Genomic DNA, 27,628 nt, shown 5'->3' with positions numbered 1-27,628 from the left:
GGCTCCAATCCGGGGAGAATAGACAATTGGCGATGTTGATTGTGGGTCAATTTTAAAATAAATGTTACATTACTTACCACCTAACCCCTTTTGGATTCTTATGCCACCCACCTTACCCCTTTATTTTTTAGCTTAACTCTCTTGCTTTCTTGCTAGAGATGGACGATAGAGTTTGAGTACATTATTTCCTGCCGCTATTCTTGAAGAGGAAATCTATTATTGTCTTTGCCGTTGTCTACAATTTGAGAACGACAAAGAATTTTTATCTCTTTTTCTATAGAAAATTTCTCTCTCATTCTCTATTTTCTCCTTGCGGAAAAAAAAATCTATACTTCCTCTTCTTTATCACCGTAAAAAAAAATATTTATTAAGAATTAAAATTTTTTAAAAGTAATTTAATATATAAGAATTTAAAAAATATATTAAAAAAAATTAATCGAGTAAGAGATGGGCAAAATTTACACCCAAAAGAAGGATAGACTAAAATTTTGATTTTTAGCAGCAAATTGTCATCTTAAATTCTTGTTAGTAAATATTTATATTATTAATTCCAAATTTAAGTTTATTTTTTATAAAAATAAATAAAAGTGGTCATATATTTTAGTATAGACAACCCATGGTTGATGGTCCCGCCCCAACCTAGCCACCTTTGGTTTGTCTATTCACACTTTACTGGCAACATGTTTTCATTTATAAACATTTTTCAATAAGATTGATTATATAAACAACAAACTTTAATAGCCAACTCAAATTGGTCGGAGTCTCGATGATATGTTATCATATAATTAAGTATTATTTTATTTTTAATTTAAACCTAGATAATTACATAATAACTCATTATTTGTACACTCAATTATATATTTAATATTGTATAAATTAAAGTTAAATTTGAATCAAACTAAATTTTAGCTCTATTCAATTTGAATGAAAACATACTCGAGTTTGAGATCGGCTCGTTTAAAAAAGTCAAGCTTGAGTTTGAGTTTGTTACGAGCTTTGAGCTCAGTTTATTACTAAAACGATATTATTTTAATACATACTGATTAAAATGAAATCATTTTGTAATGAATTTTTTAAGTTCATAGACTTGACGAATCGAATATCTCTAAAACTCAATCTTTAAGCTTGAAAATATTAAACTTCCAGGTTTGAACTTGCTTAAACTGAGTTCATTTTAAGATTGTTCAAACCAAACTTGAGTATAAATAAATTCGATTCGAATTTAACTTTAATATAAATATAATTTAATTATTTATTTAAAATATGACCACTAAAAACAAATTAAAATATTTTTATGGAAATAATCATCTTTAAATAAGGAGATCGATTTTTCAATCTAACATATTATTTATGATGGCTCATTTCATCACATTTTCAACACTGAAAGGCAATCTAAATTTTAGCTTCAATAAATATAAATAAAATTGGAAATATTTATTTAAAAAATATATATGGAATTTATTTTTTTACTAAAAAGATTCCGGACATATCTCACGCGCCAACGATACGCTTTTCCCTCCATGTCTAAAGCTGGACAAACATCGAAACTTTCTCTCTGTGTCATGTCCCTTTCATTCAGCTTCCACGTGTCAATCCACGTCGGACGCCGTTTCATCATCCGTCAAGCCAACCAAAGCTTATTCAGATTTCAGAGAGACGACTAGTCTTTCTCTCTCTTTTCTTTCTATCTGTCTTTCTTTCTGTAACAGTCCACTACGTTTCTCTTTCTCTTTCTCTCTCTATCTCTTCAAATTTTTTTCTCCGGCGAAAATCATCCTTAACAACTACTGTCAGTTGTGCTACTCTGTCTTTATCATAGCTAAATTCTCTCTCTGAAGCAAGCTCCGTTGGAGATTCCGTTTCGCATTGGATTCATTTCGGACGATTTTTATAGTAAGATCCATTTTCGTCCATTTCTTTTAACTAACTTTTACACGTGTCGTTTTTCAATTGGCAAATTGTGAGGGATCTGCGTTTGAAACACCTGAAATCAATATGATTAATCCTCCGGAGGTATAACAAATCAACGGTTTGGATCCGATCGGAGGACCAACAGCGCCATCTGATGGCGCTGTTTAGGCGCTTCTTCTATCGGAAACCACCGGATCGGCTTCTCGAGATCTCCGAGCGTGTCTACGGTACCGTTTTTCTTCTTTGTTCTTCTCATTTTTATGTTCGAACTCTTAGCTTTTTAAATTTTACGGAGAATGCGTCATTCATTGGGTAATTCAGCAATTTAGGTTTTCGTAGCTATCGTTGAAGTACTCTAGCTCAAAATTTGATATGCATTGGGAAAATTTTGATAATTATTTCTGTTGATTAATGATTCGGGTTCGTGAGGTTTTAAAAGTTAAATTCGAGTTACTTTAACTAGTGTATTAGGCTTTAGCATTGTTTACGGATTTTACTTACGCTTGAATGGGATGATGTTTTTTCGTAGGTTGTAAGCTTGAACCATTGTCATTCTTTATGCTGTTTTAATTTTGTTTGATGTGCAGTGTTTGACTGTTGCTTCTCCACGGATGTATTGGAAGAAGATGAGTACAAGGTTTACTTGGGCGGGATTGTGGCACAACTACAAGACCACTTTCCTGATGCTTCTTTTATGGTGTTTAACTTTAGAGAAGGGGAGAGGCGGAGCCAAATTTCAGACATTTTGTCTCAGTATGACATGACAGTTATGGAATACCCTCGCCAATATGAGGGATGTCCTTTGTTGCCACTGGAGATGATCCATCACTTCCTTCGATCAAGTGAAAGCTGGTTGTCCTTGGAGGGGCAACAAAATGTGTTATTGATGCATTGTGAGAGAGGAGGATGGCCTGTGCTTGCATTCATGCTCGCTGGTCTTTTGCTCTACCGTAAACAGTACACTGGGGAGCTGAAGACTTTGGAGATGGTCTACAAGCAAGCCCCTAGGGAACTTCTCCATCTTTTGTCTCCTTTAAACCCACAGCCTTCCCATATGAGATACCTTCAGTACATTTCTAGAAGGAATATGAGTTCTGATTGGCCTCCATCTGATACACCTCTAATTTTGGACTGCTTGATACTTAGAGTCCTTCCAATTTTTCGGGGAAGAAGTTGCAGGCCAGTTATACGTGTTTACGGCCAGGATCCTAAAATACCAGCCAATAGAAGTTCCAAACTTCTGTTTTCAACTTCGAAGACAAAGAAACAAGTCCGCAACTATCTACAGGTAAAACTTGAAGTCACAACATATGAGACTAAAAAAAAAATAAACTATTTATTTAGGCTTTATTCTGAATATAACTGCAGGATGAATGTGCACTGGTGAAAATAGATATTCATTGCCGAGTTCAAGGAGATGTTGTTCTTGAGTGCATCCATTTGGAGGATGATCTGGTACATGAAGAGATGATGTTCAGAGCTATGTTTCACACTGCTTTTGTGCGAGCAAATATTTTGATGCTCAGCAGGGAGGAAGTTGATGTCTTTTGGGACGCCAAGGAACAATTCCCAAAGGACTTCAAAGCAGAGGTAGGCTTTTGTTTTTTTTATGTGACTGTCGTTTTCTCAAGCTTAGGAGTTGAATGCATACTCATATCTGTATCAGGTTCTTTTTTCGGATGCTGACGCTGTTGTGCCTCACACCGCAGTCGCGGCAAGTGAAGATGGTAATGAGACAGAAAGTGCTTCACATGAGGAATTCTTTGAAGTTGAAGAGATCTTCAGCAACGTTGTAGATGGTCAGGAGGCAAAGGGTGACTACGATACTCAAGAAGTTCGTGTCAATACAACAAATGATATAGACAAAAAAGAAGTTTGGAAAGAAGATGTTGAACCGCATTCATTTCAAGATTGCTCATCAGATGATGGGATTCACAAACTTGATGTGAAGGTGGATCCTAATTTTGATGCAGTGAAGGACATTGCTGTTGATGATGTGAAGTACACACATGTTGACAAAGCAGATTCTGATATTTATGCAGTGAAAGACATAATTGTGGATGATGGGGATCCCAAGTTAGATACCTTGGTAGTTTCAGATGATTTGCTTAAAGGCATAGAAAGCGTGAAACTGATCAAAGATGTGTGTGAAAAAATAGAAGATACAGGTGACAGAGAAGATGCTGCTTTGCAGAAGACTTTAGAATCCAAGGGTCCGCAGAGACAAAAGTCTGACAAACTGCTGCCCCCTGCCCCTAAGAAACAGCCTACACTGAACACAAAACCAACTGCAGATACAGTTCTAGTTAAACAAAAAGTTAAACAACAAGAACCCCCGGTTTCTAATTCAAGAATGGCAAAACCAAATACAGTATCTAGGTGGATCCCTCCGAACAAAGGTTCATATACCAATTCAATGCATGTATCATATCCACCCTCAAGATATAATAGTGCACCACCTGCTCTTGCTTTAACTTCTCCTAAAGAATCTGGTTCAGGTGCCAATTCAAAGGTTTCTTCTCTCCTCACTTCCTCTGGAGCTGTGGTTTCAAAAGATATAATAACTGAAAAAACAGGGCGTAAGGTGGAATCTTTAAAGCCAACTGGTGGCTCATCCCCTCTTTTATCACCATCTCCTGGCCAACAAACAGTAGTAACATCTGGTCCACTTTCTCCACCTCCACCTCCTCCACCCCCACCCCCACCCCCACCTCCACCTCCACCTCCACCTCCACCTCCACCTCCACCCTATTCAAACAATTCAGCGTTAGGTACTTTTCCACCCAAGTCTTCCACTCCACTTTCCCTTGCTTTACAGGGTACCACATCTCATTCCCCACCAACACCAACTAATGATGAGGTTTCCAAATTTTCCCCACCACCTCCACCTTTCAGCTCGTGGCAAAATACTAAGTCTATTTTGCACCCTGAACCTTCAGCAACCCCTCCCCCACTATTTCCTCCTTCATTTGGTTCACAAGATAATGCGAATGCAATGCCTCCCTCACCACCTCCACCACCTTGGAAATTATGGAATTCTATAGCAAATTTTTCATTGCCACCTCTACCACCACCACCCCCTCCTCCTCCTATGAGTGGGACAAGACTTGGAGTTGGAATTCCTTCTCCCCCTCCACCTCCACCTCCACCTATGCGAGATAGTCCATCCCTAACTCTATGCCTGTCCTCCTCCCCTCCCCTGCCCCCTCCCCCTCCCCCTCCCCCTCCCCCTCCTAGTTGTGGAGCTCCACCACCTCCACCACCACCACCACCACCATTATTGATTCCTAGAGCTCCACCTCCACCACCTCCTTCGATGCATGGAGCCCCACCTCCACCGCCTCCACCGCCGCCACCACCAATCTGTGGAGTACCACCTCCTCCAATGCGAGGAGCCCCACCTCCTCCACCACCTCCTCCAATGCGAGGAGCCCCACCTCCTCCACCACCTCCTCCAATGCGAGGAGCCCCACCTCCTCCACCACCTCCTTCAATGCGAGGAGCCCCACCTCCTCCACCACATCCTATAGGTTGTGGCTCACCTCTCCCACCTCCTCCACTACCTCCTGGAGGTTGTGCATCTGGTCCTCCTGCTCCACCTAGGCCTCCAGGTGGTGCACCCCCTCCACCTCCACCCTTGGGTGCCAAAGGTTCTGCTACAGCTCCTCCACCTCCAAGAGGTCGTGGATTATCACGTTCTTCAGGGATGGCTGCTATGAATATGGCACCACGAAGGTCTTCCTTGAAGCCTTTACATTGGAGTAAAGTAACAAGGGCATTACAAGGAAGCTTATGGGAAGAATTGCAAAGACATGGAGAACCTCAAATGTATTCAACCTCCCTTATGTATTTTTTCTTTCTATTCTTACATTTGTTTTTACGAAGGTCCTTGGATTAGCATGCATGTTTTATGTTATTGTTTTTTTTCCATCTGAGATCAGTGACGTAGTGTTGTTACTTTTGGTCTTAGTGCACCAGAATTTGATGTCTCTGAGTTAGAGAGCCTTTTCTCTGCAACAGTCCCAAAACCTGCTGACTCAGGTAAAGGTGGAGAGCGTCGCAAATCTGCTGGGTCCAAACCTGACAAAGTCCATTTGGTAATTTATTTGTTTAAATTTTCTTGAAATTTTTATTGTTTCTAAATTTTTTTTTTTCTGTCATTGATGCGTAACTTGATATATATTCAATGGTAGTTTGGTAATTTAAGAATTATATTCTAGTGTATAACTTGAAATTTGAGTAATTAACAAAATCTCCATTAGGTTTTCTCAGATAATTTGTAAGTAAACATAGGGATGAATGGATCCTTTCAGTTCAAAGAGAAAAAGGAGTTTGTGATTATTCTTTGGCATGAATTGTTTCAGAATACAGATAATTACTGTTCCTTTTTCAATTTTTGGAAAAGATCTGAAACCCTAGTACATTATGTTTGAAAATTTAATTAAAAGAAATGCTTTAGTGCTGTGCTTCAGATGGATGGTTGCAACCTTTTTTCTTCTTTTATAAAGTCAATTTAGTTGCTGTTTAGACTGGGTGGATTTAGGAGGAAAGCCAAATCAACAAATAAAAAATGTCCGAGTTTTCTTTTTTTTGGAATTGCATTCATGTATTCACAAAATTCAAATATTTATGTAACTTCTTGTTTTAACAATTGACTGGAACATCAGTAATTGTTATCTTACTGCTCCCAGCAACATAACCTCTTTATTATTGCTCTTCCGGTATCGTAAGGCATTGACTTCCATATATTTGAGATATTGGTGGTACTCATCCTACGATGGCTATGTATTCCAAGGTTAGATTTGAGCTGAGCCGAGCCGAGTGAGCTCGTCTCGGTTTGTATATAGTAGGGCTCAAGTTCGAGCTTGAGCTCGTGGAAGCTAGACTCGAACTCGGCTTGAATTCGGTTCAGTTTGTTTCGCGCTCGAGTTTTGAACTATTTCGTTATTAAAATGACGCCATTTTAATACATATTGGTTGAAACAACGTCGTTTTGTATCAAAATTTTTAATTGGTAAATTTGGAGCTCGAGCTTGAACGAACTTGTATAAGGCTGACTCGTTTCGGGTTCGTTTGAGTCGAGTTCGAATAGGTTCAGTTCGAATCTAGCCCTAATGTATTCTATGACTTGTCACCCACCTTCCATGAAATGGCCCAATTTATGTAACTTCTGGAAGATTTACTAGATTATTAATTGTTGTTGGATAACGGACCGAAGATGCTTAATTGGAGATGTGATTGTAGGCTTTCTATGCTCAGGAAGTTTTTGTTGAGTTTAAACCACTTGCGTTAGTAATTTACTCTAAGATAAACGAGAGTTGGATTATTATTTCATTCTCTTATCTGAAATTATCAATTATTGCTTTCTTTTGAAGGATTGAACAAAAAGAATACAAGAGGTTTATGTGTTTGCTTTCTTTCAGCTTTGTGGATGATATACCATTTAATAATTATTGTGTGGTCATATATTGTAGATTGACCTGAGAAGGGCCAATAACACGGAAATTATGCTCACAAAAGTTAAGATGCCGCTTTCTGATATGATGGTAAGTTAAGTGTGTTTAAGCTTTGTGCATTTACTATTTTTTCATGATTAGTGAATGTGGACATTATATTTTCTTTTTAATATAGAAATGGCTATTTTTTTAATAATTATTTCAAAGTATATGGTTTGGATTGGGATTTTAAAAGTTATTGTTGTATACCTTGGTTACTTTGGTATGTCCTTTCATAGACATCCATTATTTTTCTTCACAGCAGGGGAGTATCTAGTTGATTTATGGTGGCTGAGTGATGTAAAGGATGGATTAGAGAGTAGAACAACTATTAGTCTAGTAATGCATAGGGCCCTACCTATGATTATGGAATGGTATTACAATTAAGTTCCTTTGGTATGAAAGTTAACAATTTCTTGAAAACCTAGTGGGTTCAACATAAAGTTCTAGATAAAACTTCCAAATGAGTATACCCTTAACATAATGTTCTGTGGACAACATCATTTGGTTGAAAACTTGGTTTCCTGTCCCAAGATATTGTGGATGTTTGAGAAGTCCTTCGGAACAATAGAGAGTAAATAAGGGAAGTTTTTGAAAGTCAAGGAATACAATGATTCAATTTTTGAAGTTTGGGACATCCAAATATGAAAAGATGGACAAAATTTTTACGAGGAAGGAATTTGTGTTGCTTTATTGAGTATATATACATGCATTGTAGGACTATCATAGTAGTTTGTGAAAAGCTTGAAGGAATTGTTTATATTGAAGAAGGATGTCTGGATGAGACATCTTTGTAAGAAAATGTCGATGGAAAGAGCATCACATAGCACACGTCAAATAACCATTTCCATTCTTGCAAGTCCCAATGTATAATTTGATTTTAGATGTCAGATGTCCAGTTCCTTTTGTCCATTTGGTTTCTTTGCAGATTTGGCAATCTGGCTGGTCATTCTTAAGGACAATCTTATCAGCCCTAACTGCACGAATCTTGTTCATGATAACTTCGAAGTTTTGAAAATAGAGGCTATTACCTTTTCCAATTGCTGTTCTTTACATCCGAAATGATTGCACATGAAACAAGTTTTCAGCATGTTAGTTTTTCTTTCTTTGTTCCCTTTGTTTGGAAAAAGCCATACTATTGCTATTGAGGCCAGTTGCCCAACATGCCAAGATATGGGGCTTGGGGATGGAGTGTTGGTTAGGTGAATGTGTTGCACTTTTTTGTTGTGTGATTAAGATTTTCATAATGTTTTACTTTTTTTCAAACTGAGAAAAACTCAGTATTTGACAGTTGTGGAATGAATTAATTTGTCTTGAAGTTTGTAACCAATTTAGTCTACCTATAAATCTGCTGGTTTATGAAGAAACAATGTGCAAAGAGATTCTGACAATTTTTGTCTGGTGAAACCCATTTCATGTGTATTTTGGTTGTCAGGAATGCCCTTTGGTGTGACTTGGACACTTCTAAACCTGTATTTTGGTTGATATTTCCTGTTCAGTGGAAAAAATTTATGTTACTTCTTGGAAATATTTCCTATTTATGTCCTATTTGATGGGCAATTGAAATTCGGCAGGCCCATAATAAATTAGGAGCTGTCATGACTAGAAGTAGAGTATAGCTGGTTGTCCCTGGGTAGGACTTTGGAAATATCCATGGACATGAGAGTTTGTTTATATCGGTCTAGCTTTCAGTTAAATTTGTGATGCATTATCCTAACATTTCTGGAACCCTGAAACAGATATTTGTTACCCTGTTGCTTATACTCGGTATTCCAACTGTGCTGTTATTAGTTTGCTTTTGTGTTGTGTGTCTAGTCTCCTCTTAAACTGCCCAGAACCTTAACTCCACAACAGCAATAATTTCTCTCTTCCAATCTCCAGCAGCGCACTGCAATATTCTTGTTAACTTGGAGAAAGGTAAAGTAAAATTGTATTCTCCCTGTTTACATTTTACAATCTGGTTTAAATAGAAAACTAGATGCCTAACTTCTAGGTGTATAAAAGGCTAATTACACAATTTATGCTAATCTATTCTATTATGGAAAGAACTAAAATAGCAAGTAAATTTCTGTCATATCTTTTCCTAAAAACATGAGATCTGGTCAACTATCTTCTTCAACACTCCCCCTCAAGCTGGTTTGAAAATATCTCTCATTTCCAGCTTGGACACCAACTCATCAAATTGTCTTCTTGGAAGGCTCTTCGTAAGAATGTCTGCTACTTGTTGTACAGTAGGCAAATAAGTCATGCATATCTGTCCTTTGTCAATTTTTTCCTTGATAAAGTGCTTGTCAATCTCCACATGTTTGGTCCTGTCATGCAGGACTGGATTGTGAGCTATAGCGATGGCAGACTTGTTGTCGCAGTATAGCTTAATTGGAGAAGTTAACTTGATATTTAGGTCTTCTAATATCTGCCTCATCCAAAGACCTTCACAAATGCCTAGGGCTACTGCTCTATATTCTGCTTCAGCACTGCTCCTAGCCACCACATTCTGTTTTTTGCTTCTCCATGTAACTAAATTCCCACACACAAAGGTGCAATACCCAGATGTTGATCTCCTATCTGTTATGTCTCCTGCCCAATCTGCATCTGTGTAGATGTCAACCTGAAAATGTCCATTGTTAGCAAAGAATAGACCCTTACCAGGTGTCCCCTTTAGGTATCTCAAAATTCTCACTACTGCCTCATGGTGTTTCTGACCTGGTGAATGCATGAACTGACTTACCACTCCAACAGCAAAGGTAATGTCAGGTCGTGTATGAGCTAGGTATAGGAGTTTCCCTACCAACTTTTGATATTGCTCCTTATCAACTAGTTCCTCAAGTGTAGATGCTTCCACTTTCAGATTAGGTTCCATAGGAGTTTCAACAGCCCTACAACCAAGCATTCTTGTTTCACCCAAAAGATCCAGTACATATTTCCTTTGGCATACTGAAATCCCATGTTCTGATCTGGTAATTTCCATGCCAAGGAAGTACTTCGCCTCTCCTAAGTCTTTAACTTCAAATTCCTTTGCCAGCAACTTCTTGAGTCTGTCTATTTCACTGTCATCATCCCCTGTTAGGATAATATCGTCAACATACACAATCAAGACAACTCGTTTTCCCTCACTAGAGTGTTTAACAAATAGGGTATGATCTCCCTGACTTTGTCTATACCCTAGTTTTCTTACTACTTCTCCAAATCTCTCAAACCAAGCCCTTGGTGATTGTTTTAGTCCATATATGGACTTGATTAGTTTACATACTCTCCCCCTGCCAACTAAATGCTCAAAACCTGATGGTGGTTCCATAAAAACCTCTTCATCTAGATAACCATTTAGGAAGACATTTTTTACATCTAGTTGATGCAATGACCATCCAAAATTTGCAGCTAAAGAAAATAGGATTCGAATTGAGTTTACCTTAGCCACGGGTGCAAAAGTCTCTTGATAATCAAGACCATGTGTTTGTGTAAATCCTTTAGCTACCAAACGTGCTTTATATCTCTCTATGGACCCGTCAGCTTTACATTTGACAGTGAATACCCACTTGCATCCCACTGCCTTTTTTTCTCTGGGCAATACAACACTTTCCCATGTGTTATTCTTCACTAGTGCATTCATTTCCTCCATGACTGCCTCTTTCCACTTAGGACACTCTAACGCCTCTTGTATGTTTCTAGGAATAGAAAGATGAGAAATTTTTGAGGTAAATGCTTTATGTTCACTAGACAGTTTGTGGTATGACATGTATTTGGCTATAGGATGATTAGTACATGATCTAACACCTTTCCTAATAGCAATTGGAATGTCCAGATCTGTGTCAAAAACTCTGGTATTGTGCTCTGTATTTGACTCTGTAACTGTTGGACCAGAATTAGTTTGAGAGGAAAAATTTGGTTCAATAGTAATAGAGGGATTACCTGTGTTGTGTAGCTCCAGACCAGGTTCCATGGGGTTAGCTGATTGACTTTGGCCTTGAGTTGAAGGATGGTCTCTATTATTTTGATGTCTCCTTCTGGTGTAAACCTGTATCTCGGTTATAGGGTCCTCATTTAGTACCTGTGATGTTGTATCTCCCCCTGTAGTTGGCAAATTTTGACTCAGAGAAATGGTCTGATCTGCAGGGTTTATTTCTATGGGTTTATCCAAAACACTAGGGAGATGAGGAAGATAAGGCACAGGTGAGCTTGCACCAGTACTGGTCTGATCCTAGAAACTTTTTCCAGTACCTGTTCTAGTCCGTGCAGCTTCATCTTCAAACACCCTGTTATACTTCTCCCCCTGAAGATGATTTTCAAAAAATGGTTGTTGTTCAAGAAATACAACATCCATACTAACTTGTATTTTCTTAGTTTTAGGATTAAACACTTTGTACCCTTTTTGGTTAGTTGCATAGCCTATGAAAACACATTTTTCAGCCTTAGGAGCAAGTTTTGATCTACCCACATCTGTAATATGCATGAACACTGTACAACCAAAAACTTTGAGAGGTAAATTTGAGTGCAATCTATTGTCTGGAAAGAATTCCTTTAAACAACTCAAGGGAGTTCTATGATTTAGGACTCTAGAGGGAACTCTATTAATCAAATATGCAGCTGTTAGAACTGCATCTCCCCATAAATAATGTGGAACATTCATAGCTAGCATGAGGGCCCTACTAACCTCAAGAAGGTGTCTGTTTTTTCTTTCTGCAATCCCATTCTGTTGAGGTGTATGACCACATGAAGATTGATGTTGAATGCCTTTTTCAAGTAAAAATTGTCCTAAAATTTGATTGAAGTATTCTTTACCATTATCGGTTCTTAGAATACTAATTTTGGTTTGAAATTGTGTTTCAACCATATTATAAAATATTTTGAACAATTGTTGAACTTCTGATTTTTGTTTCATTAGATACACCCAACATAGTCTAGTGTGGTCATCAATAAAAGTCACAAACCACCTTTTGCCAGATAAAGAAGTGATGTTACAAGGCCCCCAAACATCACTATGAATCAAATAGAAAGGTTTTGAAGCCCTATATGGTTTTGAGTTGTATAACTGTCGGGTACTCTTAGAGAATGAACATATATCACAATGCAAGTACTGATTTTTTAATTTCTGGAACAAAACAGGAAATAAATGCTTTAAATAAGGAAAACTAGGGTGACCTAACCTATAATGCCAAGTCATTATTTGCTCTCTAATTGAGAGAGAGTTTACATCACAAGATAACCCTGCTGCTTGATCTTTTCCTCCAAAATAATAGAGCCCACCATCTTCTTTAGCACTGCCAATCTCCTTCCCCAAGTTCCTGTCCTGAAAAACACATTTTTGAGGTGAGAAAATGACTAAACAATTGGAGTTTCTTGATAGCTTGCTGACTGACAGTAAATTACAAGACAGATTAGGAACATGCAAGACAGATTCTAAGGTGATAGCGTTAGAGATTTTAACAGATCCTTTCCCTGCTATAGGAGTGAAGCTACCATCAGCAAGTCTGACCTTTTTGTTACCAGGACATGGAATGTATGTGTGGAATAGAGAAGACATGCTTGTCATGTAATCGGAAGCACCTGAATCAATGATCCAAGGTGTGTGATCGGTGAGACTCAAAAAACTGGTAGATAAATTACCTGTGTGGACAAGAGAGCAGTTAGGAGTTGATGAATGGTTTACTAGTTTCAGGAGCTGATCTATCTGTTCCTTTGTGAGAGACACTTGTTCTGCTGAATTTGCATTAGGGAAACTCCTCTCCCTCGCCTTCCAATTTTCTGGTTTGCCGTTTAATTTCCAGCATGTCTCTCTTGTATGGCGAGGACGGTGACAGTAGTCACACCAGACTTTCTTCTTATCTTCTGGTTTGCGAGCAGCAGCTTTAAGAGCCGTATTTTCTTGTGAAACCAGGGCTGAAGTTTCAATAGAAGCAGGTACTGGCTCCTTTTTCCCTAACATAACAGACCGTCTACTCTCCTCCCTTCTAACTTCTGCAAACACCTCATTTAGAGAAGATAAGGGACGTCTGCCTATAATGCGACTCCTAACTTCATCAAACTCTACATTCAAACCTGCCAAAAAGGAATATACTCTAGAATTATCCACTTCCTTCTGATAATAAGCTGCATCAGAAGGATCCTTCCAAGTATAGTCTTTAAAAATATCCAGCTCCTGCCATAACCTCTTCATTGCTGAGAAATACTTTGTCACAATCTCATTTCCTTGCTTTAATTCTCCAAGTTTCAGCTGCAACTCATAGATCTGAGATTAATTTCCCAGATCTGAGTACATTTCTGTCAAGTTATCCCACAACTCTTTGGCTGTTGAATATCCTAAGTAGGTTGCGCTTATATCTTCCTCCATAGAGTTGGTAAGCCACGCCATAACCATTGAGTTTTCTGCCTCCTAAGTCGCATATTCTGCATCCTTCTTGTCTGGTTCCTTCTTTTCACCGGTCAAATATCCAATCTTTCCCCTTCCGCGAATATACAAGCGGACAGATAGTGACCAGTGATGAAAATTGTCTCCATTAAGTTTTAAATTGGAGATTCGGACAGTATGTTGATCGGTTTGATTTGACTGGTTTTCTGGGTTGGTTGTCATTGTGGGGTCTCAAAAAATAAAAGAAAAAACAGCCTAGATCTCAGAGTTGAGAACCTAGCTCTGATACCATGTTAACTTGGAGAAAGGTAAAGTAAAATTGTATTCTCCCTGTTTACATTTTACAATCTAGTTTAAATAGAAAACTAGATGCCTAACTTCTAGGTGTATAAAAGGCTAATTACACAATTTATGCTAATCTATTCTATTATGGAAAGAACTAAAATAGCAAGTAAATTTCTGTCATATCTTTTCCTAAAAACATGAGATCTGGTCAACTATCTTCTTCAACAATTCCTTCTCAAGTCACAACCAACTACACGCACAATGTTCAAGTAATAAAAAAGAGAATAAAGAACACAATCACACAGGATATTATGAATCAACAAAACAATATTTCATTGCTCCAAATCCACATACATTTACATATCAGTTTTCTGGGTTCATTACAATGAAACAGTAAACAAACAGCCAAGCTTTTGAGAGGCCGGCATTCGCCCCCTAAACCCAATTGCTCCAAACCCTTTCTTGTCTTCTGAATTCTTGATTTTCTGCTCTTTCCCCTCTAGTTTTTGTTCCAATTGCAAAACCCTCTCCAGTGCTCTCCTCTTGTCACATTCCAGCCTTGTCTTTTGGTGTTTCAGTTTTCTCCTCTTCTTTGCTCTTGCTGCCATCTGTCATTTTCATAATTTTGTGACTTGTCTTCTCATGACTATTTTGCCCTTGCTGTTTCCATTTGTGGGAGATATAAACGTTGCACCTAACATTTTACTGGTAAATAGTTTTGGTGGTCTAACTCTATTTGAGGTGGAGAATGGGTTATAGATTCTGTTTTCGACATCCTTTCAACTTTTCATGTTTGTACAAATTCTATGGAATGGTTATTTGTTTTGAGGAAGTTTGTCTAATTATGTATTATAGCTAATCTCCTGTACATGTGTGGATTTTTCAGGCTGCTGTATTAGCAATGGATGAGTCATTGTTAGATGTTGATCAAGTGGAAAATCTTATAAAATTTTGTCCGACAAAAGAGGAGATGGAATTACTTAAGGTGACATTTTAGCATATACAAATTATCTCTTTTTACATTTTGTTAGCATTTATATTGAATTGTTAACTGTATGTTGGTACCTTCCACCACCCATTTCATCTTTTTTGTTCTGATTTGTCTGCTTTATATTCTTCTAGAACTACACTGGTGACAAGGAGAACTTGGGGAAGTGTGAACAGGTGTGCAAACTTTTCTGTGTGGCTAGATTATTATGGTTTCCGTTAATGGAATGCAACTTATATAACTTCTCAGCCTTTTTCTTTTTAGTTGGGTTATTTTAATTCCTTTGTAGATTAAATAATGAATGTGTACTGTGCATTTATATAAACTATTTAGCTATTCTGAACTTAATTTGGCCTCATCTTGTGCTTGGAATTGTAAATCATAAATGCATATAACATAATTATGTTTATCCGATTTATTTTCTTTTTTCTTAACTTAAATAAGTAGGCTGCATTTCTGTGTTGTAGTTATCTTCAATTAATCTAATTTTTGGTGTTTATACTGTGTTTTCCTGTTATGAGATATGTATTGTGAATCATGTGCAAAAGCTCCTAATTGATGTAATGTTGACATAAATTTTATTTAAAACTAAATGAAAATGAAATTTGCACAATAATGGAACGTTTATATATAACTTGAGATGGGATGATCTTTAGAACTCCTCCACAGCTAATATTGAACATTGATAATGCTGTCATGGGAAAATATTGGAATTTGGATTGTGATGTGGCTGTATCAGTATGGGCTGAGATTTTTGAATTTATTTTTTGGAATTTGGATTGGGCATTGATTTTGATGTGGCTGTATCAGTACGGACTGAGATTTTTGAATTTATTATTTGGAATTGGGATTGGGCATTGATTTTGATGTGGCTGCATCAGAGTTCTTGCTGAATATATGTATGTTGATAGGATCAACACTGAGTGGGAAACATCCTTGTTGGTTGTTGGACTTTGGTAGGATCAAAGGCAACTGATATCTTTTTATATAGTCTCCAAGAATACTTCCAATTTCATTTTGTTTTTGTTGCATACTAAGGTCTGTCTGTTTAATGAACTGTTATCACCTACTGTATATTTTATGGTTCCTGAATGCATATTAGTCATATATTTCTTGAATCTATGGTTTCAACAAATTTTATAAACTTACGTGTTGTGTTAATATGTTTTTTATGTTCAGTACTTTCTGGAACTTATGAAGGTGCCACGAGTTGAGTCAAAACTAAGAGTATTTGCTTTCAAGATTCAGTTTGGCTCTCAGGTTTGGCAGTATCTGCTTCGTTTGTCTGTTTTTGATAAGTTGAAAACTCTCTTCTATTAAGTTTTTGCCTCTGTTGTATTATTTTTTGAATTTCTTTTCAGATTTCGGAATTTAAAAAGAATTTGAATACTATAAACTCTGCATGTGAGGAGGTATGTTCTAAAGTATTGAAGCTTCAATATTTTCAAAATCTCTATTCCCTTTTACCTAAGGTATATTTTCATTGGTTAATTAGGTACGATATTCAGTCAAATTGAAGGAAATTATGAAGAAGATTCTTTATTTGGGGAATACGTTGAACCAAGGAACTGCAAGGGGTAAGTACATTTTGTATTTATTTGGAAGTTCTTAAGTATCCTTTTTTTTCTTTTGATTTACCGAATAACAGTTACCTCTACTAGCTTAGTCTTATTGGAATTGCCTAATTATAGTGTGTAAACTTTAATATGATCCCTGATGTGGCTTTAGATACAACCTCATCTTGCTCTTTCCTATACGTACCCCGTATATTTGTTCAGATGCTTATTTCAGGAGATGTAATGATTCCAAAATACAGCTTCCTAAAAAAATCCATTGCCTTACAATTGTTTCTAAGTATTATTGTTGATTTAAAACAAAAGGAATGAAAACTGTTGTGTAGTAAAACTTCTTGGTCAAACTTACAGAAATGACATTGAAAAGGTCATTATCTATATAAGCAACATGTAGCGACTAGCTATGTCATCTATCCACAGATCAAACCAAGGCATGGATAAGCGCTCCTTCACCAAAAACAATGAGAAGGACAAATCTTAGCAGTTTTGAGATGCACATAATCACCTTCCATCCACAAGCATGACATCATTATCCTCCATTTTATCTCATTAGGATAACATGATCGGCAAATTCCTTATAAACAACTAAATTTAAAATGAGATTTGAGATAAATAACTCGTTTAATTTCTATTCATTGACATAACCATTTGTGTATACGTAGGGAGATCCTTAATAATCACTAGGATTCCTTAATAAGAAAAAGAAATGTTTCAAATCTAAAATTTAAAAATCACTAGGATTTCCTAACAATAAAGGTAAATATAAAACTACTAGAAACACAACCATAATGTTGACGAAAATAAGAAACAATTAAGAATTCTAAATTCTTAATAATTAGGGTTCCTAAATCTTGATCTTAAATCCTAACAAATATAAATTTTTTCTAGACTTTCCAACACTCTTTCTCAAGCTAGAGCTTGGATACATTGATTTGATCCAGCCAAACTTTATATTTTGCTGCTCAAGTCTCTGATACGAACCTTAGGAGAACCACACCTCAAAGTTAGCTATTGAGATGAGAGAACCCAATACCATATAAACCCCACAATAGTTGCCCATACTTTCCAATGTGGGATTCAAATCCCATATCTTGCACTTGGGATCTTAACATGCCACCATGCTCCGCAGCCCCGACGCCTACGTAGGCTTGTTGTGCGTTAGCTTTCTACTAGCCCTGGGCGAGCACTACAATGTCAGCGTCACTACCTACGCTGCACGATTGCAACTGAGAGACATGGTGATGACTCTGATACCAAATGATACGAACCTTATGAGAACCACACCTCAAAAGTTAACTATTGAGATGAGAGAGTTCAAGGCCGTATAAACCCGACACTAATTGCCTATACTTTCCAATATGGGATCCAAGTCCCATAACTTGCACTTGGGATCTTAATAGTCTCACGACAAAAACCCTTAAAGCAACTGCAAATTCTAAAGCACTTGAATTCCCATTGTTTGATGACAACAACTTGTGAGAATTATTTTTCCTATTTTTCTAGAAAACTAGTTTTTCAGTTTTTTATGGTAGCAAGAAAACTAATACATTGATTTTGATTCTTCTCTAATAAATAGATTCGGTTGGTGATCTTTGATTTAGTGAGAGAACTTCATCTCTCCACATTTAGGTGACGACATGAGTTTTGTTGATATGGTGAGAAACTCATCTTTCCATATGTAGGTGACATGAGTTTTGCCGATCTAGAGAGAAACTAATCTTTCCACATGTAGGTGATGACGTGAGTTATTCAAACTAGTGATGTTGTTGGCTCAATGGCCGAAAAATTATACTGATAGGATCGCTTGACTCTGATACCATGAAATGGGATTAGGGATAATAACTTGTTCAAATTCTATCATTGGCATAACCATCAATGTATATATTAGGATTCCCTATCAAGAAAAAGAAATATTTCAAATATAAAATCTAATAATCACTAAGATTTCCTAACAATAAAGGTATAAGAAACACAATCACAATGTTGCTTCAAATAAGAAACAGTTAAGGATTATAAATTCCTAATAAATAGAGATCCTAAATTCCTAACAAAAAGGGATTCTTCTAGACTTTCCAACTAGATTCAATGTATTAGGATCTAGGGTATATCTCTTATGTATTTTTCTCCATTAACCAACCTCTTCGTCTTATAAATAAGGGATTGAACGAAGGTAAGGACTTTTTTGAAGACCTCTGGCGATAAATCTCTTGAAAGCTTATTTGTAGCATTTACAACTATTGAACTCTAACCAGAAGACTTAATAACATGACAATGTATGTTGGCTCTCGAGTAAGGGGCCAAACCACTTTAAAAATATCATCTCGTTCGTTTCATTTATCGTTTGTTACATACTATTACACAGTTAATCCGGTTCATTTTCATCCTCTTGTGTGAAATTACACCTCTGCTCTTGCATACTTTTCATTCGTATAAATTTCTGTATCATCATAAAATATTTCAAATATGTGTAATTTATTGTTTACATAAGCAATATTGTTTAAAGGGTTTCACGTATACTGAATCATTTAGTTGTAATGTGTAAGGTAGTTTATCAGCTGCCTCATTATAGAAGTTTTACTTCACTTAATGCACCGAAGATTGCTTAGGTTTTTTACTCATTGACAAATTCCTAGTTGTCTACCAAGGGTTTAGTTTATTTAATGAAAATATATGGGAGTCCTCTAGTCTACATAGTTCTAGATAATTCATCTCTCATTTTGTTCTTTTCTACATGAGTTTCATGTTTGTAAATGCTTCAGATATATGGATCAGATTTGATTTAACAAGACTTTCTTTCATGATTAAATTTAGGCAGATATGAGGTTTAATATGTTTCCAATTTGTAAACAGGGTCTGCTGTTGGATTTAAGCTGGACAGTCTTTTAAAACTCACAGATACTCGTGCTTCTAATAATAAGATGACACTGATGCATTATTTATGTAAGGTATGATTACTAAATTTCTTTTTCTTCTTTCATGAATGGAATTGCCCAAAATGAATTTTGTTGTTAGATGATTCAAACCTTAAAATGTTCTTACAAGTGATTCTTATTTCTTAATATTATACTATGGTGCTACATCTAGGTTAAGTATCACACTCTTTGTAAAAGGCCATCCCTTTGGCTTTATAGCTTAGCTGATATGCAATTTAGTAGTTTTTTGCATAAAAACAAGATGATTGTTGTTGCAAAACATATGACATAATGAGATATTTAAGTTGAAAATGGAGTCCATGAACTCAGGTGATTCTTTTAGTAGTTACTATGATAATTAAGTCTTCAGTGTAGAATAGATTTAGATAGGTCTAGTTAAATCAGTTGCAATAATGTTTAAAAACTTTATTTCAGAAAGTTGGATTTATCTTTTATCAGTATGAGTTCTATTGAATGCTCAACACTGAGGTATGAGCATCCTCTGTCACAACAACCTCCCTTGCTTTTATTCTTATGTTTTTTTATTTAATGTTACCCGTAGTGGCTTCTCTGTAAATAGAAAAAATCTTATGAATTTATCCTTACTTTCATTCTTTTTGCACTAACAAATCCATCTTTTCCAGCCTTCAGAGAGTTCACCCAAATATTTTACTGATATTTTGACAATAATCATCTGCTTACATTCCCCTTCGTTGTTGCACCTTTGGCTCAAACGGCTTAATGCTTTCAACCTCGGTTGGGTGTTGCCTTCCTCCTCTTCCATTCTTATTGAAAGGATTATGGCTTTTAGGTGGAATAAGAAAGCTATGGTCTTGTGGGTTTGCCCTGTTTTGGCAGTTTTTGGGTCATTTGCATTGATGGAAACAAAAGTATTTTTGAAGGGTATGGAGAGGACTGCTGTTATTTTGGTTTGGGGCTGCTTTTTTGGTTCTTTTTGTATCTAGGCTCTTTGGTAGGTTACAAGTGTTCTCTTTTATCTATATGTTGGCAACTAGTTCACTTAATGTATGCTTTTTGATCTCTTTTGTTCATAGTATAATATTTTTTGCCATTAGAAATCCCCCCCAAAAAAAAAAAAAAAGGAAGTCATCGACATGGATATCTTGGGTTATGATTGTTTATATCCTTTCTATATATGCTCTCTCTCTTAATCATTTGTTACCCTTGATTATATCTGATAGCTTCTCCGATATGTGTTTTACTGATGCGTATATATAACTTTGTTGCTGGATCTTTTTCTGCTTCTGAATTTGAAGGAAATTTCCTAAATTTATGGATTTAGAAATTTTGATTTGATCTCACCCAGGTCCTTGCTGCTAAATCTCCAGCTCTTCTGGATTTTCACCTTGATCTTGTTAGCCTTGAACCTGCAACGAAGGTTTGCATCCTCCTTTAAGTGTATCTGCAGTTTGTGTAGTTATAGCATCTTTGCTAAATTTGGGATCTTGTATTACTGCAGATACAATTGAAATCTTTAGCTGAAGAAATGCAAGCTATAATCAAGGGATTAGAGAAGGTCAAGCAGGAGATGGGAGCGTCTGAAAATGATGGCCTTGTGTCTGAAGTTTTCCGTAAGGTATATAGTCATTTTGCCTGGTTTTTAATTTTTTATAACAAATAGATTGGTTTAATGATGCTCCATGTATTTCACAACAATAAAAACTGTAATTTTAGAGAAGAAATACTCCTTGATGATATTATTCATAGTGAATTATAACATTTATATAATTGGTGTACAACTTATATTAATTTGGTATACAATTCTAAAAAGATACTAAATTCCAAAACTGAAAGATTTACATATCTCTATTTTTGTAAGTACACATCTATCTTTAACTCATTGTCCTAAATTGGCTATATTATCCCATCTTGAGATTATTCTAATCCATGATTTCCTACACTTTCCCTCAAACTGGTGCAAGTATGTTGATCATTCCCCACTTGTTTATTAATTCTTCAAAACTTGGTTTTGGAGGACTCTTTGTGAAGATATCTACCACTTGTTGCTTTGTCAGAAGATATGTTGTACATATACTCCCGTTGTCGATCTTTTCCTTTATAAAGTGTCTGTCGATCTTGACATGCTTTGTTCTTTCATGATGCATTGGATTATGTGCAATGCTCATTGTAGCTTTGTTATCACAATAAAGTCTCATTGGATTTTCAATTGGGATCTTTAGTTCTCCTAATAACCGAGTTAACCAAATTCTTTCACACATTCCATGAAAAATTGCTTGAAATTTTGCCTCAGTACTACTCCAAGCTACAATAGTTGTTTTTTATTTTTCCACATCATTAAATTTCCTTGAACATAAGAACAGTATCTAGAGGTGGAATGCCTAATGGTTATAGACCTTGCCCAATTAGCATCTCTAAATACCTCAATGAATTTCTTTTCATTCTTTTGAAGAATAAGCCTTTTCCAGGGTTCCTTTCAAGTACCTTAGAATCCTATAGACAACCTCTAGATGTTTTTCTCTTGGAGAGTGCATAAATTGGTTTATCAAACTAACGACAAAGGCAATGTCAGGTCTAGTATGAGACAAATAAATCATCTTACCCACTAGGTGTTGATATCTTTCTCTATCAACACTAATGGCATCCTCTTCGAGTCCCAATTCTCGCTTGGGTTCTATAGGATTATTGGTTGGTCTATACCCAGATATTCCAATTTCTTGTAACAGGTCTAGATTGTATTTCCTTTGAGAAGTTGAGATCTTTGCTTGACTTCTTGCTACCTCCATGCCTAAGTAATATCTAAGAGTTCCTAGATCCTTTAGTTCAAACACTTTACAGAGAGAAGCTTTTAGGGTCTTAATCTCTTTGCGGTCATTTCCTGTCGCAATATTGTTATCAACATAAACAAGCAGAACTGCAATCTTGCCACTTTCTTTGTGTTTTATAAATAAGGTATGATCAATTTGAGCTTGAACATAGCCAGAGTGTTTTACAACTTTAGTGAATTCGTCAAACCAAACTTGAGGAAATTGCTTGAGACCATAGAGTGATTTTGTTGAGTCAACATACTTTATTCTTGTCTCCAGTGAATCTTAGTGGTTAGTTCAGATAGACTCCTCATGGAGATCCCTATTGAGAAATGCATTTTTCACATCTAGTTGTTGAAGAGACCATTCTAAGTATGTTGCAACAGAGAGTATTACTCTGCAGTATTAAGTTTGACAATTGGAGCAAAGGTCTCTTGGTAATCTAAACCATAGGTCTGTGAACCCCTTTTGCGACTAGTTATGCTTTGTATTTGTCTATGCTTCCATTTGCATTATGTTTAACTGTAAACACCCATTTGCATTCAACAGTTTTTTCCTATTCGATTAATTTACAGCCTCCTATGGACCATTTTTTCTCAGAGCATTCATTTATTCTAAAATGGCTTTCTTCCAATATGAGTTTGTGAAAGTTTCGTGTATGTTCCTTGGGATCTCGGACTTAAAAATATTAGTGACAAAAGCTCGAAAGGTAGGAGATAGTCTTTCAAATGACAAATTTAGATATAAATTGTTGGGTACATGATCTTACTCCTTTTCTCAAAGCAATCAAAAGATCCTCTTGATTTGGCTCAGGTTTAGATGGAATTGTACCTTTGGGTTGTGCCATAGGCTCCTCAAAGTTGGAGCATATTCTCAGTTTAAACTCTTGACAACCTAAGGTATTGGATTCCTCAATTTTTGGTGAAGTTTGTCTTTGAGAATAAACAATCAACTCATGCTTTTTAGATGGAGGTTTCACTCCCCTTGTTTCCAAAGTTTGCAGAATCACAATTACTACCTTAGGATCAAGATTAAGAATGGTATGGGTAAGCTCAGGAATTTGTGGTAGAGGTATTGTATGAAGAGGAATGTTCTTTGGATCATTTTTTGGTTCTAAGCCAGACTCTCAATATTCATCTTCACTTAAATTCTCCCTGTAAAGAGGAGTATAGGAAAAATAAGGTCTATATTCAAAGAATGAAAAATCCTTTGAAACAAAAACCTTTTTTAGACTAGCAGAATAACATTTATACCCTTTCTAAGTTAGGGAATAACCAATGAATACAAATTTGTGAGCCCTTAGATCTAGTTTAGATTCACTTAGGGTGTTAGAATGAACAAATACAGTGCAACCAAAGATTTTACAGGGTAATGAAGATGGACACGATAGGAGATAAGCCATTTTTTAGGATCGAAAGTGTTGTTTGGAAATTTAAGACTCAATAAGGTATTCGATTGATAAGATAGGATGTAGTTAAAACAACTTCCCCAAAAATATTTAGGAACTTTCATTGTGAACAATAATGATTGGGCAACATCTACCAAATGACAATTTTTCCTTTCCGATACTCCATTTTGATGTGGGGTGTCGGGACAAAAACTTTGATGAATAATCCCATGGGTTGCCAAATAATTACCAATGACAAAATTGAAATATTCTCTACCATTATCGATTTAACTGTTTGAATTGTGGTTTGTAATTCATTTTGTAGAGTGAAAGGTTTGTAGAGCTTCAAACTTCTCTTTTAGGAAGTATACCTAATAAACTCTTGTATGATCATCTGGTAAATATAATAAACCAACAGGAACCAGAGATATTTTTAACATGTTATGCACTCCAGATATCATTATGAATGAGAACAAAAGGTCGTGATCCTTTGTGTGGCTTGATTAGAGATGACAGAGGAGTGCATTTTACTAACTGACAAATTTTGCGAAATGGATAATTCAAGATCTTAATCAAAGATAAATAGATAATAAAATTAAGATATTGTCATCTACGATGTCACATCATGATTAAATCTTTATTGGAAATATTGAAAGCAGTACTAGGGTTCATTAGCATACTTTCTGTGACTATTTGTTTATTCTCGAAATCATTTTCCATGAAATAATAGAGGTCATCCTTTACTCTAGCATTGCTAATCGTCGTCGCACTGTTTGTTCCTGAATTTCACAGCAAGTAGCAATGAACTTAGCAAGACAATTATTTTTTGAAGTTATTTTACAAATAGACAGTAAGTTCAAATTTGGGATATAAAGCACTGAATGAAGTGTAAGTGAATTGGATAATCGGACAAAGCCCGTGCCAGCCACAGAGGAGAAGTATAAGGGTGATACAATGATGGGTTACCTGTCTTAGATCCTAGATTGATTATATTTATTTTCAAAAACAGGAGAATAAAAAACAGTACCTGTGTGGGAAACTATAGTTGTTGAGGAATTAGAACCCCAAAAGCTTTATTCAAAAGGAAATTCCTCCTGTTGAGTTTGTAATTTGTTATCTACAGTGAAGAATTGTCGCCATATTGTTGAGTAATCATTGCAGATGATTGGAGAGAAGGAATGGGATGGGATGTTGAAGAGATGGCTTCTGCTGTTGACTTCTTGAGGCCTTCCATGGTTGAAGTTCAAAGTCACAGTAATGGCTTTGATACCATGTAATTTGAGAGAAGAAATACTTCTTGATGATATTATTCGCGGTGAATTACAACATTTATATAATTGGTGTACAACCTATATTAATTTGGAATACAATTCTTAAAAAAAAAAAAAAAATACTAAATTCATAAACTGAAGGATTTACATATCTCTATTTTTGTAACTACACATCTATCTTTAACTCATTTTTCTGAAGTTGTAATATCATCCCATTTTGAAATTATTCTAATCCATGATTTCCTACAAAATCATTGAGGGACATCATGTACTAGGGCTAGATCCATATTGCATCAAACTTTGAGAATGCAATGACTTTATGCTCCCAGGAAAATCCTTCATTATTTATGCCGTTGTGGCATATATGATCCTTGTATTTTATATACAAGGAGAGTCTTAGTATGACTTGTTTTATTTTGTTTTTATATTATGCCCTAACTTTTTGTCTTTTTGATATAATTTCAGACACTTAAAGGATTTATTTCTTCTGCTGAGTCCGAGGTGGCATCCGTAACAAATCTTTATTCTGTTGTGGTAATTATTATTTCTAACCATCAATTTTGTACTCATTATTTCAAAAACATGTGCTTGACCATGTCTTCAATGATTGTCATCTGGTTGGACAGGGTAGAAATGCAGATGCCCTTGCACTATATTTCGGTGAGGATCCTGCCCGCTGTCCTTTTGAGCAAGGTAGATTACAGATTTTATATGCTTCCCAGTTATTTAATATAATTTAATTACATATATCCGCACAGTGACTGAAGTGGTTTATGGTGCCATTAGGTAATGTATGTTAGTTGACCTCTCTGTGGTTCACTAGTTTTTTCTTTGTTTGGTGCCCTCATCTGTATTCTGGAGCCGTAATGTGTTTTATCTAATTGAGCAAATTTTGTGAGAAAGGATTTTTGTGGAAGGTGAAAGGGGGAAAAAGTGCTGGGGTTGTAGAAGGAAAGATTGATACAAAGACTATGATTCGTGGAAAGGAATAGGGAAAAGTATCATTGAGCAACTTACCCAAAAATGAAAGTATCATCGAGCCCAAAGTAGAGCATATCTGTCTTGAGAGAGAAGACTCCAGTTCCTTGCAAAAGAGATAGAGAGAGAGAGAGAGAGATGATATTGTGGTCATTGAACCCCAAATTAGAGCATATGTGTTTTCAGATTAGAAGAGTTGAGTTCCTAGCAAGAGAGAGAGAGAACGGAAGACTCGAGTAGATCCTGGATGAATGTGAAAAAGGTTGATGATGAAGAAAGATGGAAAAGATAATGAGAAGTGAAATTGAAACTAAAGTTTGATGTTTCACTAATTATCTTCATTTCGGTTTCTGTTTGTTATATATTGAAAGTGAGAGAATTTTATTATAACACGCTCCTTAATCATTTACTTGAATCATTTGGAATGTTGAAACTGATGTATATCATGTGCAATGCTTGTCACTGCAGTTACTGCAACTCTTTCTAATTTTGTGAAGTTGTTCCGGAAAGCACACGAAGAGAATGTGAAACAGGCGGAGTTGGAGAAGAAGAAAGCTCAGAAGGAGGCTGAAATGGAGAAGGCTAAGGGAGTTAATCTGACAAAGAATAGTGTGAAGTAGCTGATGAGCAATTACTTTTGACCTCCTCCATAGCAAATTTATCTCTGGCTTACAGCAGAAATCCATCGCCATATTTTATTTGAGTGACAACAGAATGACACTGCTCTCAGGACTGGTTGAACCAGGTCTGCTGTACTGGTGCAATGCAAGGCCTTCCAAGGTGATGTAAATGACGTAAAAAGGCTACATTGAGAGAATTCTGTTCATGGTCGGCATATCACCTTAGAAGTGTTACATGTTGAGTGAGATCTATCAAAAAAAGGGATTGATCTCTCCAGCATCATTTTCAGGCGAAATTCTTGTAGTTCTTGCCATTCTTTTATCAGCTCCACCATTGTTGGTTAATATTTTTGCAGCATCAGCACGAATGGCATTGGAATTGCAAATCATCAAGTCCCATCCGGTGTACCATGGAACCATGTAGAAAGATCTAACCCTTAATTTAGTTAGGAGTCAATTCTTTTCATTGTAACATAGAAAGTTGATTCTTGTTTTAGTAGTCTCGGATTTTGACAGAAGCAAAGCACGAGCTGTATAGGTTGACAAGGTCAGAAATAGAGAAATTAGACGAGGGGCTTTCTCCAGTGTAATTGTAATTGTATTATATAACAACAGAATAGGCTCCAATTTGGAAACCCATGTCTCCTTCATATAAATTCTTTAGCCAAAATTATTAGCAAATGTTATTTTCATTTTTTTTAAAGGCCAAAGGACTATTTCCCACCCAAGGTATGTTACAAGGTCAAGTGTTCCCCTTTTATCTATGATAACACTAAATATTCATCTATCAGTAGTTAAAATTAACGGTAATAAGGGTAAAATCATCATTTTCTCTATAATATTAAAAATAAACTAAAATATAATCTCTTTTTGCCTCCATAAACTTAAAAAACTAAAAGTTTCCCCCGGCTTAAGTTTTAAAAAATAGTAGTTTCACCCTAGGGTTTTGTTTTGAAATCTCCGACGTCATCTCCAGCTCCATTGTCGGCGATCTCTCCCTCTGACGGTCTCTTCCTTCCCATTTGGACGTCTGATCGACGTCGGACGTCTGATCTTCGTCTTCCCAGAGGTCTTCTTC

At 36.2% G+C, this 27,628-nt stretch overlaps 1 protein-coding gene across 3 annotated transcripts; it reads left to right on the top strand.

Annotated features, from left to right (window-relative positions):
* The first annotated feature begins 1,640 nt into the window (after positions 1 to 1,640).
* On the top strand, positions 1,641 to 27,220 carry LOC123204689 (formin-like protein 20). Of its 3 annotated transcripts, XM_044621476.1 has the most exons (18): positions 1,644 to 2,138; positions 2,499 to 3,199; positions 3,280 to 3,501; positions 3,578 to 5,303; positions 5,340 to 5,739; positions 5,882 to 6,008; positions 7,386 to 7,457; positions 14,921 to 15,019; positions 15,157 to 15,198; positions 16,202 to 16,282; positions 16,384 to 16,434; positions 16,518 to 16,599; positions 19,447 to 19,541; positions 20,836 to 20,907; positions 20,989 to 21,105; positions 25,418 to 25,486; positions 25,579 to 25,645; positions 26,399 to 27,220. In XM_044621476.1, exons 1-18 carry the CDS (start codon positions 2,066 to 2,068, stop codon positions 26,548 to 26,550), a joined length of 4,248 nt encoding a protein of 1,415 aa, XP_044477411.1. In that variant the 5' UTR covers positions 1,644 to 2,065; the 3' UTR covers positions 26,551 to 27,220. The 3 variants fall into 3 exon arrangements, with proteins under 3 accessions (XP_044477412.1, XP_044477411.1, XP_044477410.1); XM_044621477.1 differs by having other exon boundaries at positions 1,641 to 2,138; positions 3,578 to 5,739; positions 25,584 to 25,645; positions 26,399 to 26,477; XM_044621475.1 differs by having other exon boundaries at positions 3,578 to 5,739.
* Positions 27,221 to 27,628: the final 408 nt, after the last annotated feature.

This window comes from Mangifera indica, chromosome 20 (assembly GCF_011075055.1).
Source record: "Mangifera indica cultivar Alphonso chromosome 20, CATAS_Mindica_2.1, whole genome shotgun sequence".
NCBI lineage: Eukaryota > Viridiplantae > Streptophyta > Magnoliopsida > Sapindales > Anacardiaceae > Mangifera > Mangifera indica.
Note: the sequence above shows the minus strand (reverse complement) of the source record. Positions and strands in the feature narration are given on the sequence as shown.

Bases quoted from the DNA above. Each gene is read 5' to 3' on its own strand.
- LOC123204689 (XM_044621475.1), top strand. From the start codon at position 2,066: ATGGCGCTGTTTAGGCGCTTCTTCTATCGGAAACCACCGGATCGGCTT. The intron at 3,200-3,279 runs GTAAAACTTGAA...ATATAACTGCAG, and splicing joins AAGTCCGCAACTATCTACAG to GATGAATGTGCACTGGTGAA. The intron at 3,502-3,577 runs GTAGGCTTTTGT...TATCTGTATCAG, and splicing joins CAAAGGACTTCAAAGCAGAG to GTTCTTTTTTCGGATGCTGA.